This window comes from Arachis ipaensis, chromosome B05 (genome assembly GCF_000816755.2).
Source record: "Arachis ipaensis cultivar K30076 chromosome B05, Araip1.1, whole genome shotgun sequence".
Lineage (NCBI taxonomy): Eukaryota > Viridiplantae > Streptophyta > Magnoliopsida > Fabales > Fabaceae > Arachis > Arachis ipaensis.
This window is the reverse complement of record NC_029789.2, coordinates 57,208,314-57,228,727: the sequence shown is the minus strand read 5'-3', so window position 1 is coordinate 57,228,727 and position 20,414 is coordinate 57,208,314. Positions and strand designations below refer to the sequence as shown.

General features: G+C 36.5%; 1 protein-coding gene across 1 annotated transcript in view; it reads left to right on the top strand.

Annotated features, from left to right (window-relative positions):
- Window positions 1–17,022, top strand: part of LOC107640619 — a 98,610-nt gene extending 81,588 nt beyond the window's left edge. The window contains exon 5 of the mRNA XM_016344128.2: window positions 16,968–17,022. Coding sequence (XP_016199614.1) covers window positions 16,968–17,010 — 43 coding nt within the window. The 3' untranslated portion in view covers window positions 17,011–17,022. The remainder of the gene's footprint in view (window positions 1–16,967) is intronic.

Here is a 20,414-nt window from a genome sequence, read left to right as displayed (position 1 = left end):
TACCTATAGCCATATTCCGCTTCCCCAGAGCAGAGCAGAGTATATATATATTTCCTGCAGTAAGCAGAGGATGTCTAAAATGAGTGGCTATTATTATGTGCACATTTATTTAGGAACGGAAAATCGTATCCGGGAAATCGGGATTACTCATGACCGAATAAATGTCGGGATTACGGGCAGCCAACTGACACATGAGCTCATGGCCTGTACTAGGACTAGACATTCATCATATGCATCTATATGACATTGTTTGGGTGTGCATATTGTAATTGGTTTGCCTATGTGAATAATTCTGTTTAACTGCTAATTGCTATACTTGATGTAATTGCTCTTGATTGTATTTGAACCTCATTACTTGTGTTTGTAACTGATTGGCTGGATTGTGGTGAATTGGGTGTTGATTGAATTCCTTCGGCCTGAGGCCGTGATTGGTTTGTGTTTAAGGTTTAGTAAAGTATGAAAGATTAAGCTAGTTCAGCATAGACTTAATGAACCTATACTTAGAACAAATTAGTCATTCATACAGTCTAGAAAAACTTTTAAGACATATAAAGAAAAATATGGGTTTAGGATTTTGGATAGTTAATTGATGCTTCTAAAGAAGGTTTTAGATTTTTGAATGTTAAGCCGTTGGTTTTCAAAAGAGTTTATATAAGGCGAGCGATGATTACTGCGAATGAAAGTAGTTTTCTTTTCAATGTCTCTAAATGAAATTAACTATTGCGTTTTATTCTTTACTTTCACGACATTCTCTACCTCTACTGAGAATATGTGGTTTTGTTCTTGAAGAACTGAAGATTGATGGTTTAGAAGTTATAGTAAACTCTCGTTGCAAGTATAGTTACTAAACCAAGCAATCAACCTTTCTTACAAACGTTTTGGTTGTCACAAGTAACAAACCCCTAAATAAATTGATAACCGAAGTATTTAAACCTCGGGTCGTCTTCTCAAGGAATTGCAGGGAGGTATGTTTTTATTATTGGTTATGAGTCTTGTAAATTGGAGGTTTTGAAAGTAAGGGAGCAGTATGTTAAATGATAAGAAGAATAAAATAAACTCTTGGCAAGTTATGAGGATTGGAAGTCCTATCCTAGTTATCCTTATCAATTGTGATGAGAATTGGATTTTTCTGCCACTTTGTTAACCTCTAACTATGAAAGTAAGTTAAGCGGATGAATTAATTTTTGAATCCTCAAGTCCTAGTCTTTCCTTGGGGAAAGGCTAGAGTTATTGGATCTCGAACTAATTCTTGAAGAATTCCAATTTTCAATCAACAAGGAGTTTGATAACTCAAGTGTCTCCAATTTATCAATTCATCAATTAAAACCAAGAATATAAAAAGCTAAACAAAAATCATAAATCTGAAATACCTCAAATTGCATTAATAAAAGAAATCAAATCTAACATAGAAGTTCATAAATTAAATTAGAAAAATAAATAAAAGGAACATTGAACCTGTGATCGTAAAAGATGAAATAATCATAAACTGAAAAACTACATCTAATCCTAATTCTAAATCATAAGAGAGAGGAGAGAACCTCTCTCTCTAAAAACTACATCTAATCCCAAAATTGTGAATTTGAAAGCTTGATTATGAATGGATGCATTCCCCCACTTTATAGCCTCTAATATGTGTGTTCTAGGCTGAAAACTGGGTCAAAAACAGCCCAGAAATTGCCCCCCTGTGATTTCGATTACGTTCAGGTCACGGGAAAGTGATGCGGAGGCATCGTCCTCGCGTCCGCGCGGATTGAAGTTCGCAGATGCAATGCGGGTGCGTCATTCACGTGTTCGCATCACCTAACGTCGATGCAGCTATGACAAATTATATATCAAATCGAAGTCCCGGACATTAGCTTTCCAACGCAACTGGAACCATCTCATTTGGACCTCTGTAGCTCAAGTTATGACCGTTTGAGTGCGAAGAGGTCAGGCTGGACAGCTTAACAACTTCTTCAACTTCTTGTATTCCTTCCACTTTTGCATGCTTCCTTTCCTTCCTCCAAGCCATTCCTGCCCTATAATCTCTGAAAACACTTAACACACATATCAAGGCATCTAATAGTAATAAGAGAGGATTAATAATAAGCAAATATAAGATCAAAGAAGCATGTTTTTAATCATAGCACAAAATCAGGAAGGAAAATGTAAAACATGCGAATAGTATGAATAATTGGGTAAAGAGTTGATAAAAACCACTCAATTGAGTACAAGATAAACCATAAAATAGTGATTTATCAACCTCCCCACACTTAAACATTAGCATGTCCTCATGCTAAGTTCAAGAGAAGTTATAAAGATGAAGAGGAATGGTAGATTAATATGAAATGCAACCTATTTATATGAATGCAACTACATGCAAAATGTTTCTACATACTTAGTTAAAAGTAAACAAATCCTTCAAGAAGAAATATGAACTGGATTTCACTAATTCAAATCATGAAAATGAAGTACAAATAGACTTGCAAGAAGAAAATAACTCATTAAAGCAGGGAACAAGGAATTGAGCATCGAACCCTCACTGGTAGTGTATACACTCTAATCACTCAAGTGTTTAAGGTTCGATTCTCTCAATTCTCTACTAACCTTGCTTTCTAAGGCTTGCTTTTCTTCTACCAATCAATAAAAATTTAATGCACAAATACACAAATCAAGAGGTCTTTTAAGGGTTGTAATGGGGTTAGGGTCAAGGTAGGATTGTATTTGGTCAAGTGGACTAAAATCTGAATCCTTAATTAACTTAAACTTTTCCCACCTAACTTAAGACAATCCATGTAATAAAAGTACAAAACCTAACTGTCCATTAACCATGTTTTCCACATATTCATGCATTCTAAAGTACATATGCATTGCTTTCACCACTTACTTTGGGGCATTTTGTCCCCTTTTACTTATTTGCTCTTTTTCTCTTCTTTTTCTCTTTTTTCTCAACAATGCATATGATTAAATTATTGAATGCATGAATCATGTCCTAAACATTTTTTTCATATTTTTAGAAAATTCTAACATACTCAATTCTCAAACCAAATGTTTCCAAATTCAACTTTCCCTATACTTAAATCATGAGCACTCTCACTAGTCTAAGCTAACCAAGGATTCAAATTAAGGACATTATTGTTTTTCGCTTAGAGTTAATGATGTGCTAAAGTAAAGAACAAAGGGGTATAATAGGCTCAACATTGGTTTGCAAAGAATAATGAAAGGGTAAGGCCATATGGGTATGTAAGCTTAGTGAAATAAAGGCCTCAATCATGTAAGTGTATGCATACATCAAACCATGGAAATATAGAATTAAGCAAGACAAAGATCACAATTTTAGAGAGAAAAACACACACCAAAAATAAAATATTGGTTGGCAAAAGGCAACCAATTCAAATAGGCTCAAAAATCTCACAGGTTTTGTGTGTTCGAGCTCTAAACAATGTTCCAGTATAATATTTCTTCAAACAAGTGTAACATTAAATTTTATTCAAATTAGTGAAATGCTCTAAAGGTTTTCTTGAAAAAGAAGATTTTACTTCAACCAAGTGGTAAAATATGCATAAAATCAAATAATCATGCAATCAAACATGCAAATGCAATAACTAACAAGAAAAATAAACCATTGGTATTGAGATAGAAGAGTAACTAACCCATGGAGATCGGTATCGACCTCCCCACACTTAAAGATTGCACCGTCCTCAGTGCATGCTAAGATGTGCAAGTGGATGGGGGTTGTGGTTCCTCAGCTGGGGCTCTTTTTGTTCATTTCCTTCCCGGCGGTTTGGGAGTAGCTTTCTCTTTACCTTTCTTGGTGGCCATCCTGAAAAGGGAAAAAGAAAGTAATTTGAATTCAAAGGGATAGAGCAAGGAAAAGGATGGGTAAGGTGGTAATCAATGCACATTAAAAGATGAATGAAGTTAACACATGGTCATGACTACATGTGAAAAAAATCATAAATGGAAATATAGCAAGTGCATATGATGACAATTAAATGCAAGGTGTTTATTGGCATGCAGGCAAAGGCATGAGTAGCATAGATCAAGCATTTAATGTCCCAGTGAGATTACCAAGCCTTTCAAACTAACAACATGTTTGTAATAACAATTATATTTAATTAATAAAATATACAAAGGTTTTGTGAAAAGCAAGCATTTAGAGTAGTAGAATAAAAGAAATCTAAAAATAGTGCATAATGTCATACGGGCTTTTTCACAAACAAATAGCATGCATGGTAAATAAGCTATTGAAAGTATTAAATTGAACATGCAAGCAACCTTTTTTTTTAAAGTAATATATAATTGTTAAATAATTCCTTTAATAATCCAAAAATATAGAAAATAATGACCCAGATAAATTTCTAACACCAATGAAAATAATGCAATGAATGAAAGTATGCAAATAAATTAAATAAAATAGAATAAAAGTGCAGAAGATGAGAAGTCAAAGAAAATAAGAAAGGAAGAAGAAAGAAATAAGAAGGAAAGATAGAAGAAATTAGGATTAGAAAAGAAAAGATAACATAATTGGCGCTGATTTGGGTAAATTTCTTAAGTCTGCAACCACTTCTTCCTTTTTAATAATTGTTGCTTTGTCCATTTGTTTAAGTATAAAATCGTACTCATCCTCGATGATTTTCTTTCCATGACAACTCCGTTCAACTACTCCTTCATCTTCAAGGGTCTCTCCTACCTTTACCCGTAGGGCATCCTCTAGCTCTTTATGAAGTATAGATTCGCGAAGATGATTCCTTCTTTCCTGTTCCATATCAATAGCATAATTGGGATCATCTTGCTCTTGGATTGATGGATGTGGGTGCTCTTCCATGGAGGGTGGTGATGGGATGAAAAGATCATTATGTGGTTGAAAAGGAAGTGCACTAGAGCTTGAGGGTTGAATATTGGAGGTAGAGGGTTGGTTTATGCGGGATATAAGATTTTGGAGTGTAGAGGTGAGACCAATGATGTTATAGATGAGTGTATTGTTATCCAATGGAGGTTGGGGTGGATCTATGTATGGTTTATTTGGTTCATAGGGTGGTTGGTATGGTGGATGTGGGTTAGGGTCATATGGAGGTAAATGGTGTAAAGGGGCTTGTGAGTTTGGTGGTTCAAAGGTATGTTGGGGAGGTGGTTCATAAGCATATGATGGGGGTCCATCATATCTATCATCTTGGTATTTATCGCGGAATGGTCTTTGTGTGTGGTACTGTGGAAGGTGTTGTTGCTGGAAGGGTTGATCAGATCCTCGTGGCTCCTTCCATCTCTGATTGTTTTGACCTTGATGCATGTTCCTGTTATAATTTCCATTCCTTGCAATAGCATTGGAACCAAACTCAAAGCGAGAGGGGTGAGAACTCATAATAGTAAATAAAAATTAAAAATGAAAATAAAAACAAATTTTAAATTAAAAGGTTATTTAAATTTTGAATTTGAAAATTAAATTTTGAAATTTGAAATTTGAAGTTTTGAAATTTGAATTTTAAATTTTTGAAATTTGAATTTTGAAATTTGAGATTTGAAAATTTTTGAATTTGAATTTTGAAAATTTTTAAATTTGAATTTTAAAATTTGATTTTTTTGAAATAAGATAAGATAACTAAATTTTTTAAAAATTTTTGAAATTTTTTTTAATAACTAAATAAAAACCAATAACCTCTTAATTTATGAAAAAAAAGCAAAAAATAAAAACAAATAAACAAGCAAAAAGCAAATATTTACAATAATCAATAATAAGGCACACGTTTGCAATTTCCCGGCAACGGCGCCATTTTGAAGAACTGAAGATTGATGGTTTAGAAGTTATAGTAAACTCTCGTTGCAAGTATAGTTACCAAACCAAGCAATCAACCTTTCTTACAAATGTTTTGGTTGTCACAAGTAACAAACCCCTAAATAAATTGATAACCGAAGTATTTAAACCTCGGGTCGTCTTCTCAATGAATTGCAGGCAGGTATGTTCTTATTATTGGTTATGAGTCTTGTAAATTGGGGGTTTTGAAAGTAAGGGAGCAGTATGTTAAATGATAAGAAGAATAAAATAAATAAATAACTATAAAATAAACTTTTGGCAAGTTATGAGGATTGGAAGTCCTATCCTAGTTATCCTTATCAATTGTGATGAGAATTGGATTTTTCTCCCACTTTGTTAACCTCTAACTATGAAGGTAAGTTAAGCGGATGAATTAATTTTTGAATCCTCAAGTCCTAGTCTTTCCTTGGAGAAAGGCTAGAGTTGATGCGGGGAAAACTTGTCTCACAACAAATCTCCCTTTGGCAAGTGTACCGAATTTGTCGTCAAGTAAAAACTCATAATAGAGTGAGGTCGAATCCCACAGGGATTGATTGATCAAGCAACTTTGATTAGAATAATGTTCTAGTTGAGCGAATCCAGAAATTGGGTTGAGAGTTGCAGAAAATAAAATGGCGGGAATGTAAATAACAGAAAAGTAAATGCTAGAATTAAAGGACTGGAAGTAAATGACTGAAAATAAATTGCAGAATTGTAAATGGGAATGGGGGATTTGCTCATAAAAGTAAATAGCAGAAATTAAAGAGAATGGGTAAGATCAGAGATGGGGAGTTCATTGGGCTTAGGAGATGTTGCAATTCTCCGGATCAAGTTCATTTTCATCTCTTCCTCAATCAATGCACTCATTGATCTCCTTGGCAATCTTAATTGATTGAATTACAATTTCTTGCAATTCAATCTCTCAAATCTTGATCAATAGCCAATTCCTTGGTCAATTGCTCATGAGAAGAGATGAAGTATGGTCACTGATTATACCACATGCATTTCTCAAACCAAGTATTGAGAGGGTTATAGTCACATACCCATCCAAACCCAATTTGGTCCAGCATGAGAAAGCATTTCTAGCTTGATCTCTTCATTCCTCTTCCAAAGTTCAAAAGAGATCCAAGTTTGAATAGCTTCTCTTCCAAGATAACTACTCAATTGGATGAAAACCGAAAGCTTTCAAATAAAATCAAGAGGAAAGATAGAAGAAAAATAATGAAAATTAGTATTGATCCATCAAATTACAACAGAGCTCCCTAACCCAATCGAAGGGGTTTAGTTGTTCATAGCTCTTAAAAATGAAAACAAAGATGGAGAATACATCATAAAACTAGAAATTGCAAAGAATGTAAAATATAGAGAGTGGTTCTTCAGCCTCCAGCACTGCTTTACAATTCAAAGCTACTCCTATATATACTACTCTTAGCTTCTAGTTCACTCTTCAAGTCTTGGGCCTTTGGATCTTGAGTTTGAAGCAGTTCCTTTCTTTATTTGGGCTTGGCTTTACTTGTAGAGAGAAAGTGCAGAGTGGGCAGAGACTTAAGCTCAGGGCGTAAGGAGTGTTAATCATTTAGTGAAAGTCCAAGTTCGGGAACGTTAGTGACACTTAACATTGTCACTAACGTTCCAATGCACCCCTTTTGCCTCACGTTAAAATCGAGTTATTGGATCTCGAATTAATTCTTGAAGAATTCCAATTTTTAATCAACAAGGAGTTTGATAACTCAAGTGTCTCCAATTTATCAATTCATCAATTAAAACCAAGAATATAAAAAGCTAAACAAAAATCATAAATCTGAAATACCTCAAATTGCATTAATAAAAGAAATCAAATCTAACATGGAAGTTCATAAATTAAATTAGAAAAATAAATAAAAGGAACATTGAACCTGTGATCTGGTGCACGAAATTGTGATCTCAGGCAACGGCGCCAGAAACTCTGTACGCACGTCTTAATAAATCGTTTTTCATTCACAACTTTGATACAACTAACCAGCAAGTGCACTGGGTCGTCCAAGTAAAAAACCTTACGTGAGTAAGGGTCGATCCCACGGAGATTGTTGGTATGAAGCAAGCTATGGTCACCTTGTAAATCTCAGTCAGGCGGATATAAAATAGTTATGGAGCTTTCGAAAATATATAATAAAATAAGGATAGAAATACCTATGTAAATCATTCGTGAGAATTTCAGATAAGCGCATAGAGATGCTTTTGTTCCTCTGAACCTCTGCTTTCCTGTTGTCTTCATCCAATCAATCTTACTCCTTTCCATGGCTGGCTTTATGTAAGGACATCACCGTTGTCAATGGCTACTTTTAATCCTCTCTGGAAAATGGTCCGATGCGCTGTCACTGCATGGCTAATCGTCTGGAGGCATCACCCTTGTCAATGGCTGCATCCCATCCTCTTGTGAAAATGGTCCAAATGCTCTGTCACAGCACGGCTAATCATCTGAGGTTCTCGATCATACTGGAATAGGATTCACCCTCCTTTTGCGTCTGTCACTACGCCCAGCACTCGCGAGTTTGTAATTCGTCACAGTCATTCAATCCCAGAGTCCTACTCGGAATACCACAGACAAGGTTTAGACTTTTCGGACTCTCATGAATGCCGCCATCAATCTAGCTTATACCACGAAGATTCTGATTAAGAGATCCAAGAGATACTCATTCAATCTAAGGTGGAACGGAAGTTGTTGTCAGGCACGCATTCGTGGGGGAATGATGATGATTGTCATGTTCATCACATTCAGGTTGAAGTGCGAATGAATATCTTAGAAGCAGAATAAGTTGAATTTTATAGAAAAACAGTAGTACTTTGGATTAATCTTTGAGGAACAGCAGAGCTCCACACCTTAATCTATGGAGTGCAGAAATTATACCACATGAAAATACATAAGTGATAATGGTTCAGGCATGGCCGAATGGCCAGCCCCCATGAAAGTCTAGGATAGCATAAAACTGATCAAAGATGTCTAATACAATAGTAAAAAGTCCTATTTATACTAAACTAGTTACTAGGGTTTACAGAAGTAAGTAATTGATGCATAAATCCACTTCCGGGGCCCACTTGGTGTGTGCTTGGGCTGAACTTGAATGTTACACGTGTAGAGGTCAATCTTGGAGTTGAACACCAGTTTGTAACGTATTTCTGGCGTTCAACTCTGGCTTGTGACGTGTTTCTGGCGTTTAACTCCAGACAGCAGCGTAGAACTGGCGTTCAACGCCCTTTTATGTCTTCTAAACTCGGCCAAAGTATGGCCTATTATATATTGCTAGAAAGTCATGGATGTCTACTTTCCAACGCAATTGGAAGCGCGCCATTTTGTATTCTGTAGTTCCAGAAAATCCACTTTGAGTGCAGGGAGGTCAGAATCCAACAGCATCAGCAGTCCTTCTTCAACCTCTGAATCTGATTTTTGCTCAAGTCCCTCAATTTCAGCCAGAAAATACCTGAAATCACAGAAAAACACACAAATTCTTGGCCGTGGCCCTAAGCACTTTGTTTTCCAGTATTACCACCGGATACATAAATGCCACAGACACATAACTAGGTGAACCTTTTCAGATTGTGACTCAGCTTTGCTAAAGTCCCCAATTAAAGGTGTCCAGGGTTCTTAAGCACACTCTTCTTTTGCTTTGGACCTTGACTTTAACCGCTCAGTCTCAAGTTTTCACTTGACACCTTCACGCCACAAGCACATGGTTAGGGACAGCTTGGTTTAGCCGCTTAGGCCGGGATTTTATTCCTTTAGGCCCTCCTATCCACTGATGCTCAAAGCCTTGGGATCCTTTTTATTTACCCTTGCCTTTTGGTTTTAAGGGTTATTGGCTTTTTTGCTCTTGCCTTTTGGTTTTAAGAGCTTTGGCTTTTTCTGCTTTCTTTTTCTTTTTCTTTCTATTTTTTTTCCTATATTTTTTTTTTCTTTTTTTTTCTGCAAGCTTTGTTCTTTGCTGCTTTTTCTTGCTTCAAGAATCATTTTTATGATTTTTCAGATTATCAAATAACATGTCTCCTTATCATCATTCTTTCAAGAGCCAACATATTTAACATTCTTAAACAACAACTTCAAAAGACATATGCACTGTTCAAGCATTCATTCAGAAAACAGGAAGCATTGTCACCACATCAATATAATTAAACTAAGTTCAAGGATAAATTCGAAACTCATGTACTTCTTGTTCTTTTGAATTAAAACATTTTTCATTTAAGAGAGGTGATGGATTCATAGGACATTCATAACTTTAAGACATAGTTACTAACTACTAATGATCATGTAATGAAGACACAAACATGGATAAGCACTTAACATTAAGAAAACGAAAAACAGAAAATAAGAACAAGGATTTAGTCCACCTTAGTGATGGTGGCGTTTCCTTCTTGAGGAACCAATGATGTCCTTAAGCTCTTCTATGTCTCTTCCTTGTCTTTGTTGCTCCTCCCGCATTGCTTTTTGATCTTCTTTTATTTCATGAAGGATGATGGAGTGCTCTTGATGTTCCACCTTTAATTGTCCCATGTTGGAACTTAATTCTCCTAGGGAGGTGTTGATTTGCTCCCAATAGTTTTGTGGAGGAAAATGCATTTGAGGCATCTCTGAGATCTCATGGTGATGAGCTTCATGCGTCTCTTGAGATCCATGAATGGGCTCTCTTGCTTGCTCCATCCTTTTCTTAGTGATGGGCTTCTCTTCCTCAATGGGAATGTCTCCTTCTATGAAAGCTCCAGCTGAGTAACATAGATGGCAAATAAGATGAGGAAAAGCTAGCCTTGCCCCAGGAGAGGGCTTTTCAGCTATTTTGTAGAGTTCAAGGGAGATTACTTCATGAATTTCTACTTCTTCTCCAATCATGATGCTATGAATCATGATGGCCCGATCCACAGTAACTTCAGATCGGTTGCTAGTGGGGATGATGGAGCGTTGGATGAATTCCAACCATCCTCTAGCCACAGGCTTGAGGTCCAGTCTTCTTAATTGAACCGGCTTGCTTTTGGAGTCAATCTTCCATTGAGCTCCTTCCAGAGTGTTTATGGGATTGTGTGAAAGAGGGGTGAGAAAAAATGAGTGGAGGTAGGTGGGGATCCTGTGGGGTCCACAAATCCTGAGGTTATCCTGTGGGGTCCACAGATCCTGAGGTGTTCAAGGATTTACAACCTTGCACCAAATTAGGCATGCAAAATGCCCTTGCACAAAACTCTGGGCGTTCAGCGCCAGATTGGTGCTTGTTCTGGGCGTTAAACGCCCATTTTTTGCCCATTTCTGGCGTTGAACGCCAAAACCATGCTTGTTCTGGGCGTTCAGCGCCAGCTCTTCTCCAGGGTGCAATTATGGCGTTTAAACGCCCAGATGCTGCCCATTTTGGGCGTTCAGCGCCAGAACTATGCTCTGTTCTGGCGTTGAACGCCAGCCAGATGCTTCTTACTGGCGTTTAAATGCCAGTAAGATCTTCCTCCAGGGTGTGATTTTTCTTCTGCTATTTTTGATTCCGTTTTCAATTTTTATATTTATTTTGTAACTCCACATGATCATGAACCTAATAAAACATGAAAGAACAAGAAAAATAAAATTAGATAAATAAAAATTGGGTTGCCTCCCAACAAGCGCTTCTTTAATGTCAATAGCTTGACAGTGGACTCTCATGGAGCCTCACAGATGTTCAGAGCATTGTTGAGACTTCCCAGCACCAAACTTAGAGTTTGGATATGGGAGTTCAACACCAAACTTAGAGTTTGGTTGTGGCCTCCCAACACCAAACTTAGAGTTTGACTGTGGGGGCTCTAGTTGACTCTGTTTTGAGAGAAGCTTACTGTGCCTCTTTTCCATGTTTACAGAAGGGTAACCTTGAGTTGTAAACACAAGGGAGTCCTCATTCAATTGAAGGACTAATTTACCTCTGTCAACATCAATCACAGCTCTTGTTGTGGCTAGGAAAGGTCTTCCAAGGATGATGGATTCATCCTCATCCTTCCCAGTATCAAGGATTATGAAATCAGCAGGGATGTAAAGGCCTTCAACCTTTACTAATACGTCCTCTACTTGTCCATAAGCCTATTTTCTTGAATTGTCTGGCATCTCTAATGAGATTTTAGCAGCTTGCACCCCAAAGATTCCCAGTTTCTCTATTACAGAGAGGGACATGAGGTTTATCCATGAACCAAGGTCACACAGAGCCTTTTCAAAAATTATGTTGCCTATGGTACAAGGTATTACGAACTTTCCAGGATCCTGTTTCTTCTGAGGCAATGTCAGTTGATCCAGATCACTTAGTTCATTGGTGAACAAGGGAGGTTCATCCTCCCAAGTCTCAATACCAAATAATTTGGCATTCAGCTTCATGATTGCACCAAGGTACTTGGCAACTTGCTCTTCAGTGACATCCTCATTTTCTTCAGAAGAGGAATACTCATCAGAGCTCATGAAGGGCATAAGGAGGTTTAATGGAATCTCTATGGTCTCTAGATGAGTCTCAGATTCCTTTGGTTCCTCAAAGGGAAACTCCTTATTGATCACTGGACGTCCCAGGAGGTCTTCCTTACTGGGATTTACGTCATTCCCTTCCTCTCCAGGTTCGGCCGTGTTGACTATGTCAATGGCCTTGCACTCTCCTTTTGGATTTTCTTCTGTATTGCTTGGGAGAGTACTAGGAGGGATTTCAGTGATCCTTTTACTCAGCTGGCCCACTTGTGCCTCCAAATTTCTAATGGAGGACCTTGTTTCATTCATAAAACTTACAGTGGCATTAGATAGATCAGAGACTAAGTTTGCTAAATTAGAGGTATTTTGTTCAGAGTTCTCTGTCTGTTGCTGAGTGGATGATGGAAAAGGTTTACTATTGTTAAACCTATTTCTTCCACCATTATTAACGCCTTGTTGAGGCTTTTGTTGATCCTTCCATGAGAGATTTGGGTGATTTCACCATGAGGGGTTATAGGTGTTTCCATAAGGTTCACCCATGTAATTCACCTCTGCTATTGCAGGGTTTTCAGGATCATAAGCTTCTTCTCCAGAAGATGCCTCTTGAGTACTGTTGGATGCAGCTTGCATTCCATTCAGACTCTGAGAAATCATATTGACTTGCTGAGTCAATATTTTATTCTGAGCCAATATGGCATTCAGAGTATCAATTTCAAGAACTCCATTCTTCATAGGCGTCCCATTACTCACAGGATTCCTCTCAGAAGTGTACATGAACTGGTTATTAGCAACCATGTCAATGAGTTCTTGAGCTTCTGCAGGCGTTTTCTTTAGGTGAATGGATCCACCTGCAGAAGTATCCAATGACATTTTAGCCAATTCAGGTAGACCATCATAGAATATATCCAGGATGTTCCATTCTGAAAGCATGTCAGAAGGACACTTTTTGGTCAGTCCTTTGTATCTCTCCCAAGCATCATAGAGGGATTCACCTTCTTTCTATCTGAAGGTTTGAACATTATGAAAAAGAGGGACAGAAAAGTAATAATAATGGGGATCCTTTTTACCACAGTATAGAGGTCCCTGTGTGAGTAGAAGAAAAGAAGAAGAAAAAATTCGAACACAGATAGAAGAGGGGGTTCGAATTTGGGTGAGATGAAGTGTTAGTAGGTGAATAAATAAATAGAAGGAGATAAGAGAGAGAGAGAATTTTCGAAAATAATTTTTGAAAAAGAGTTAGTGATTTTCGAAAATAGTTTTGAAAAAGGTTAGTAATTTTCGAGAATTAAAATAAAAAATTAAAATAATTAGTTAATAAAAAAGAAATTTTGAAAAAGAGGGAAGATATTTTCGAAAATTAGAGGGAGAGAGAGAGTTAGTTAGGTAGTTTTGAAAAGATAAGAAAAAAACAAAAAGTTAGTTAGTTAGTTGAAACAAATTTGAAAATCAATTTTGAAAAGATAAGAAGATAAGAAGTTAGAAAGGATATTTTAAAATCAAATTTTTGAAAAAGATATGATTTTTGAAAACGATAAGATAAAAAGATATTTTTGAAAAGATATGATTGAAATTAGTTTTGAAAAAGATTTGATTTTTAAAATCACAATTAATGACTTGATTCACAAGAAATCACAAGATATGATTCTAGAACTCAAAGTTTGAATCTTTCTTAACAAGCAAGTAACAAACTTGAAATTTTTGAATCAAAACATTAATTGATGATGTTATTTTCGAAAATATGATCTAAAATTAAGAAAAAGATTTTTGAAAAATATTTTTTTGAAATTTTCGAAAATAGATGAGAAAAATGAAAAAGATTTGATTTTTGAAAAAGATTTTGAAAAAGATAAGATTTTTAAATTGAAAATTTGATTTGGCTCATAAAAACAACTAGATTTTAAAATTTTTTGAAAAAGTCAAATCTAATTTTCGAAATTTTAAGAGAGAAAAAGGGGAAAATATTTTTTTGATTTTTTGAATTTTTATGATGAGAGAGAAAAACATGAAAATGATGCAATGCATGAAAATTTTTAGATCAAAACAATGAATGCATGCAAGAATGCTATGAATGTCAAGATGAACACCAAGAACACTTTGAAGATCAAGATGAACATCGAGAACTTATTTTTGAAAAATTTTTAATGCAAAGAAAACATGCAAGACACCAAACTTAAACAATTTTTCATGTATAGACACTATGAATGCAAGAATGCATATGAAAAACAAGAAAAGACACAAAACATGAAAACATCAAGATCAAACAAGAAGACTTACCAAGAACAACATGAAGATCATGAAGAACACTATGAATGCATGAATTTTTCGAAAAATGCAAGATGAATATGCAATTGACACCAAACTTTCAACTTGACTCAAGACTCAAACAAAAAACATGAAATATTTTTTATTTTTATGAATTTTTTATTTTTTATTTTTTTTTGGATTTTCTTTTAATTTTTTCGAAAATCATTTGAAAAAGAAAAATAAGGATTCCAAAATTTTTTAATATGAATTCCAGGAATCTTGTATTCTTAGTCTAAAGCACCAATCCGAGGGTTAGGCATGACTTAATAGCCAGCCAAGCTTTAGTATGTAACTCAGACATGCCACAGCTGACATACCAATTAACCTGCCTCTATGCTGATGGTTGGAAGCCCCTATCCAAAAGAATTAGACATGGCTTTACAGCCAGCCAGGCATCAACATGCTTCATGAAACTCTAGAATTCATTCTTAAAAATTCTGAAGAAAAATATGTTTTGGAAAAGATTTATTTAAAATTTTTTTTTCGAAAACAGATGAGAAATTTTTGAAAGGTTTTTGAAAAATTTTTGAAAATAAAACAAAAAGAAAATTACCTAATCTGAGCAACAAGATGAACCGTCAGTTGTCCAAACTCGAACAATCCCCTGCAACGGTGCCAAAAACTTGGTGCACGAAATTGTGATCTCAGGCAACGACGCCAGAAACTCTGTACGCACGTCTTAATAAATCGTTTTTCATTCACAACTTCGATACAACTAACCAGCAAGTGCACTGGGTCGTCCAAGTAATAAACCTTACTTGAGTAAGTGTCGATCCCACGGAGATTGTTGGTATGAAGCAAGCTATGGTCACCTTGTAAATCTCAGTCAGGCGGATATAAAATAGTTATGGAGTTTTTGAAAATATATAATAAAATAAGGATAGAAATACTTATGTAAATCATTGGTTAGAATTTCAGATAAGTGCATAGAGATGCTTTTGTTCCTCTGAACCTCTGCTTTCCTGCTGTCTTCATCCAATCAATCTTACTCCTTTCCATGGCTGGCTTTATGGATAGCATAAAACTGATCAAAGATGTCTAATACAATAGTAAAAAGTCCTATTTAGACTAAACTAGTTACTAGGGTTTACAGAAGTAAGTAATTGATGCATAAATCCACTTCTGGGGCCCACTTGGTGTGTGCTTGGGCTGAACTTGAATGTTACACGTGTAGAGGTTAATCTTGGAGTTGAACGCCAGTTTGTAACATATTTCTGGCGTTCAACTCTGGCTTGTGACGTGTTTCTGGCGTTTAACTCCAGACAGCAGCGTAGAACTGGCGTTCAACGCCCTTTTAGGTCATCTAAACTCGGCCAAAGTGTGGATTATTATATATTGCTGGAAAGCTCTGGATGTCTACTTTCCAACGCAATTCGAAGCCCGCCATTTTGAGTTCTGTAGCTCCAGAAAATCCACTTTGAGTGCAGGGAGGTCAGAATCCAACAGCATCAGCAGTCCTTCTTCAACCTCTGAATCTGATTTTTGCTCAAGTCCCTCAATTTCAGCCAGAAAATACCTGAAATCATAGAAAAACACAAAAACTCATAGTAAAGTCCAGAAATATGAATTTAACATAAAAACTAATGAAAACATCCCTAAAAGTAACTAGATTCTACTAAAAACATACTAAAAACAATGCCAAAAAGCATATAAATTATCCGCTCATCATGATCGCAAAAGATGAAATAATCATAAACTGAAAAGAATCCTAATTCTAAATCCTAAGAGAGAGGAGAGAACATCTCTCTCTAAAAACTACATCTAATCCCAAAATTGTGAATTTGAAAGCTTGATAATGAATGGATGCATTCCCCCACTTTATAGGCTCTAATCTGTGTGTTCTGGGCTGAAAACTGGGTCAAAAACAGCCCAAAAATCGCCCCCTACGATTTCGGTTACGTTCAGGTCGCGGAAAAGTGACGCGGAGGCGTCGTCCACGCGTCCGCGCGGATTGAAGTTCGCAAATGCAACGCAGGCGCGTCATTCACGCGTTCGCATCACCTAATGTTGGGGCAGCTATGGCAAATTATATATCAAATCGAAGCCCCGGATGTTAGCTTTCCAACGCAACTGGAACCATCTCATTTAGAGCTCTGTAGCTCAATTTATGACCGTTTGAGTGCGAAGAGGTCAGGCTGGAAAGCTTAACAACTTCTTCAACTTCTTGTATTCCTTCCACTTTTGCATGCTTCCTTTCCATCCTCCAAGCCTTTCCTGCCCTATAATCTCTGAAAACACTTAACACACATATCAAGGCATCTAATGGTAATAAGAGAGGATTAATAATAAGCAAATATAAGATCAAAGAAGCATGTTTTCAATCATAGCACAAAATCAGGAAGGAAAATGTAAAACATGCGAATAGTATGAATAAGTGGGTAAAGAGTTGATAAAAACTACTCAATTGAGTACAAGATAAACCATAAAATAGTGGTTTATCAGTTCTCACCCCCAAATTTTCCACCCTTTTAGTGACACAGGCTTGAAGACGCAATATAAAGCTGCAAGCGATTAGTAAATTTTCTTTGTGATTTTAATTGCTTTCATAGAGTCCCCTTGCTCTTGTCCTTGAGGTTTTATTTTACACAGAGGGGTAGGTGTTGTATTTGGGTTTATATGATTTCTTATTTATAAGAATTATTATTAATAATATTCATGTGATTGTTATTATTACTTGCAATGTTTATCTTTGAAACATGACTTTAATGAATAAAAACAAAATTTTCTGGCATTTTCTTAAAACTGAAACGCGAAATCGATACAAATGCTCAGTAATTAAGTAGTTAATATTAAGAAAGGTTACGTAACGTTCTTTTTAGTAGAAATACCCTGACTTAAGCAAGGTATTTTGCTGGAAGGGATGTCACAAATGACCCGAGGTTTCATTACTCTCGGTTTATATGTTTTGAATTTGGAAAATCTAAACTTTGATTAAGAGGATTGTTTGTTGGTCTAGGGTATACTTGCAACGAACCTATATTTTGTGAAATTCTAGATCAACATAAATCCCCTCGTCATATGCGCATGCATGGATGAAGCGGCGGCGAGAAAGTGGTATTTTTGAAAGGCCACGCATACGCATGGATGACGCGTACGCGTGGAAGAGTGCCTTTGGCGCGAACGCTACGCTTTTCTCAAAAGTGCTGAACATAACGCGTATGCGTGGGTGACGCGTACGCGTGACAAGTGCCGAAAAGCTTGATGATGCGCACGCGTGGGTGACACGTACGCGTGAGTGCACAAGTGCTATGCTTTTCTGAAAAATGCTACGCCAGCCTGGAAGCCTCATTTTTTCTCAATTAAACTTCACTCCAAGTCTACTTAAACCTCAAGCAAGCAGAGCCCATTAACATCACTCAATCAAAGGCACAAGAAGCTTCTAGAATATAAATTTTCATTCAATTGTAATTTGCTTTTCATTTCAGTTTGTATTTTAAGAAGGCCTATATATAGGCATTAGTTTTCATAGAGGGAAAACACAAGGAATAACGGGGAATTAAAGGAAGGGGGAGAGAGTGAAGACCAATTTGAAATTCTATGAATTGGCACACTCCAAGGGGAGTGGGTCTTCGGACCCCTCCCCTCATACACTCTTCTTCCTTTTCTCTTCTTTTCTTCCTTAGTAGTACTTCGGTTTTACTTTGTAATTCTCATTTATGAATTCTTGAATTTTCATTTTTAGTTTTGAATTCTTAATATTCACCTTTATTTTTATGCACCTTAGTTTCATGCAATTTGATTTTTATTTGAGAGCAATGACCACTTAATTCCCTCTGCATTTGGGAAAGGAGCTCTGTTTCAGTTTTGATTGAATTGATGTTTATTTCTTCTTCTCTTCTTCATTCTATCTTCATACTTGGATATCTATTAGAATCCTTGCAAGAGAGTTTTATTCTTCAAAGATCCTTGGATCTATTAGAATCCTATCGTGAGTGTCCAGGGAGGGATCATATGGTTCAGTTTGAGCACTCTTGGCATAATGAAGTTGATTTTGATTTAGAGTTGGTATTGTGACATGTAACCTCTCTAATATTGGGGTCTTTGGATTTATGTAGTATGAGATTAGAAATCATGTTGGTTTTTCTAAGAAAGAGCTTTTGTGCTTCAAAGATTCAATCACCATCGAGAGAGGGATTGAGTCTATTAAAAATTCATGTGAGCATCGAGAGAGGGATCATGGAATTCGGTTTGAGGTTCTTATCTCATAATTCTCTTGATTAATACACTCTTAGATGGTATGTGAGATGTAACCACTTTGAGTTGAGGTCTTGAGGGTTGTGTGGCCTTTGGATTAGAAATTGAACTTCACCTCTTCTCATGAGCAATTAGATCAAGAGATTAGCAATTGAATATGTGAAGAGAAATTAAATCACCAAGAGATTGGGGTTTAATTACTCACTGTCTGCCATGGATCTATCTTACATGATTGAGAAGGACTGAGACCCATTGATTCAAGAAGAATCAACATCTCCAATCCCTTATGTTTTCTATTCCGTCATTTATTTTCTTGCACTTCCTATTCCTTGCATTTTACTTTCCAGCACTTTATTTTCCTGCAGTTTTTTTATGTTTTTTACTTTCTTGCAATTTTACTTTCCAGCACTTTATATTCATGTCATTTACTTTCCCTGCACTTTATTGCTTTCTTTTAATTTCTAGCCATTTACATTTCTTGGTTGCTTATTGCTCCAATATGAACCGTCTAACTATAATAATCAACTAACTATTGATTGCTTAATCCTTTAATCCTCGTGGGATCGACCTCACACTTGTGAGTTTTACTACTTGATGCGACCCGGTATACTTGCCAGTAGTAATACGTGAAATTTAATTTTTTTATGTATCACTTACATCATCTATCTCTTTCTCTTATCTAAAAGGATTGTAGAATTGGTAAAATCTCATCCAAGTGATGCAATTATATGAACTATATGATGAATTTATGGGACATTGCTTTGAAATGAGTCTTGCTTGAATTTCACGTGAAAAGAGCAATAAAGGATGAAGAAAGCAAGAAAAAGAAGAAAAACAGAGAGAGCCTTGGATACAGGGGGGCAGAGCTTTGATGCAATTCTGTTTTGTTATCTTGACAGGGGGAGAGCCCCTTTGGCGCAGTGCTTTGCACAACAACGCTATGCACCTCCAGGAAGAGCGCCTATGGCGCTACGTTCTCCCCAAGAGCGCTCCACAGCCCAGAACAGCTGATAAACCCATATTTTATGATATACTTTGTGCCTAATTTAAGTGATTTATTCAATCCTTCACTCACTTATTCATATAAGTTGCATGGTTTTACTTTCCCTTCCTTATTATGTGATGTATGTGAAAAACATATTTCCTATGCTTTAAAATTAATTATTTTAATTACCCTTTACTTCCATTCGATGCCGTGATTCGTGTGTTGAGTAGTTTCAAATATTCTAAGGCAGGAATGATTTAAAGGATGGAAAGGAAACATACAAAATTGGAAGAAAAGCATAAAATGGAGTTTTTGAAGAAACTGGCAGTGACACGATCGCATGGACAACGCGGCCGCATGCCAGCGCGAAATGGTAGTGACGCGACCACGTCATTGACGTGATCGCGCGCCTTAAGCGAGATGCATATGACGCGGACGCATGACTGAAGCGACCTCGTGACAAGGAAAACTTCAGATGACGCGACCGCGTGACCCACGCGGACGCATGACAGAGGCCACGCACCAGAAATTACAGAAAACGCTCCCAGCAATTTCTGAAGCTCTTTTTGGCCCAAATCCAAGTCCAGAAGGCACAGATCAGAGGTTATGAAGTGGGGGAATGCATCCATTCAAAGGAGAGTCTCCAATTAGTTAGTATTCATGAATTAGATGTAGTTTTGAGGGAGAGGTTCTCTCCTCTCTCTTTTAGGATTTAGAATTAGGATTTCTTTTGCTTTCAA